The sequence below is a fragment of the Capsicum annuum genome, unplaced genomic scaffold, assembly GCF_002878395.1.
Source record: "Capsicum annuum cultivar UCD-10X-F1 unplaced genomic scaffold, UCD10Xv1.1 ctg80898, whole genome shotgun sequence".
NCBI lineage: Eukaryota > Viridiplantae > Streptophyta > Magnoliopsida > Solanales > Solanaceae > Capsicum > Capsicum annuum.
Window position 1 is genome coordinate 295 of NW_025891575.1, and position 1,301 is coordinate 1,595.

At 37.8% G+C, this 1,301-nt stretch overlaps 1 protein-coding gene across 1 annotated transcript; it reads right to left on the reverse strand.

Moving 5' to 3' along the window:
* Positions 1-343: 343 nt before the first annotated feature.
* LOC124895258 (polyadenylate-binding protein RBP47-like) lies at positions 344-876 on the reverse strand (the record flags this gene model as incomplete). The annotated part of the gene is given in 1 exon segment (XM_047405703.1): positions 344-876. A coding segment is annotated over 1 exon segment (327 nt), but the record flags the coding sequence as incomplete, so codon positions are not given.
* Positions 877-1,301: the final 425 nt, after the last annotated feature.

The window sequence follows — 1,301 nt, forward strand, 5'->3', positions numbered from 1 at the left end:
AAAAGAAGCAAGGGACATGTTGTTTCTCAATAGAGGAGACAAGATTCCAAATTGTCCTCCGAATCTCAGACCGCTGCATTAACTGAGATCTCAGTAAGGTCAAACCTTTTGCGCAACTAATAACCAGCTTAATGACTTCTTAACTATAATAACAATTTTTAGCGCTTCTTTTTCACATCTCCATTAACAGAACAACAATGTTAAAGCGATTAAATCACAACGAACATCAAAAAAACTACAAACAACAAATGCAACAAAACAAAAATCCAGGCACAAACAACACAAGTAATACAAGTAATTCAGCTAAATGAACAAATAAATAAATAAATAAATAAAGCAAGACCTCGCCAACATGAGAAAAGCAGGAATGAAGATAATTTTCATCCATCCATGGCTGAAGATCACCAATCCAAATCGTTTTGTTATCTTCAGATGAAGTCTGAATCTGCGGCGGCGGCGGCTGCAGCATCTGCTGCTGCTGCTGTTGATGATAGTAAGGCATGTATTGCTGACCATACATCATCTGTTGCTGCATCGCCATTGCTGCTGCTGGATACTGCATCGCCATCCATTGTTGTTGATACTGATGCATCGCCACCCACTGCTGGTGATGTTGTTGTTGTTGATGCTGTTGCTGTTGTTGTTGCTGATTCAAATCTCCACCGTTCATTTTTTCCCACCAATTCTCAAATTTCAATCTTCTTCCTCTCTCTAGCTCACTCACTAACTAACTTTCTCTCTCTAGTTTCCTTCAATGGATTTTTAGAGAGAGAAAGTATTGAATGAGTAAAGAGGGAGAAGAAAAGAGGGAGATTAGTAGAGAGTCGGCTTTTACTATATAATGAAGAGAGAGAGAGAAGGGTTGGATACTACAGGGATCTAGGGTCTTTATCTCTCTTCGTGTGTAACGAAGTTGAATGATGACCGTACGATTCAGATGCGAGGGTTTGAATAGCAGCCGTTGATGAAGGAGCTTAGAGACAAGTTGGTGATTGTGGGTCCCACTGCGTGTCGACGATTTTATTTGAAGTCAAAACAATAATCGGCGATTCGTGACGGCAACCGTCGGTTTCGTGGTAACAACGTTTAAATTGTTGGAAGCAGAAATTTACTTGTAGTTTCTTAGACAAGTTGACAATATGATACATGCATTGTTAATATTATTAGATTATGAAGTAGTTAGGACATATTTTTCTTCGGTTAAAGACCAGTTATTTAAACTGAATTTGTGTTTTACTTGTCACATTTTACTTTATGAAAGTTAATTTCATTAAACATTTATGATTTGGATATTTATGTTG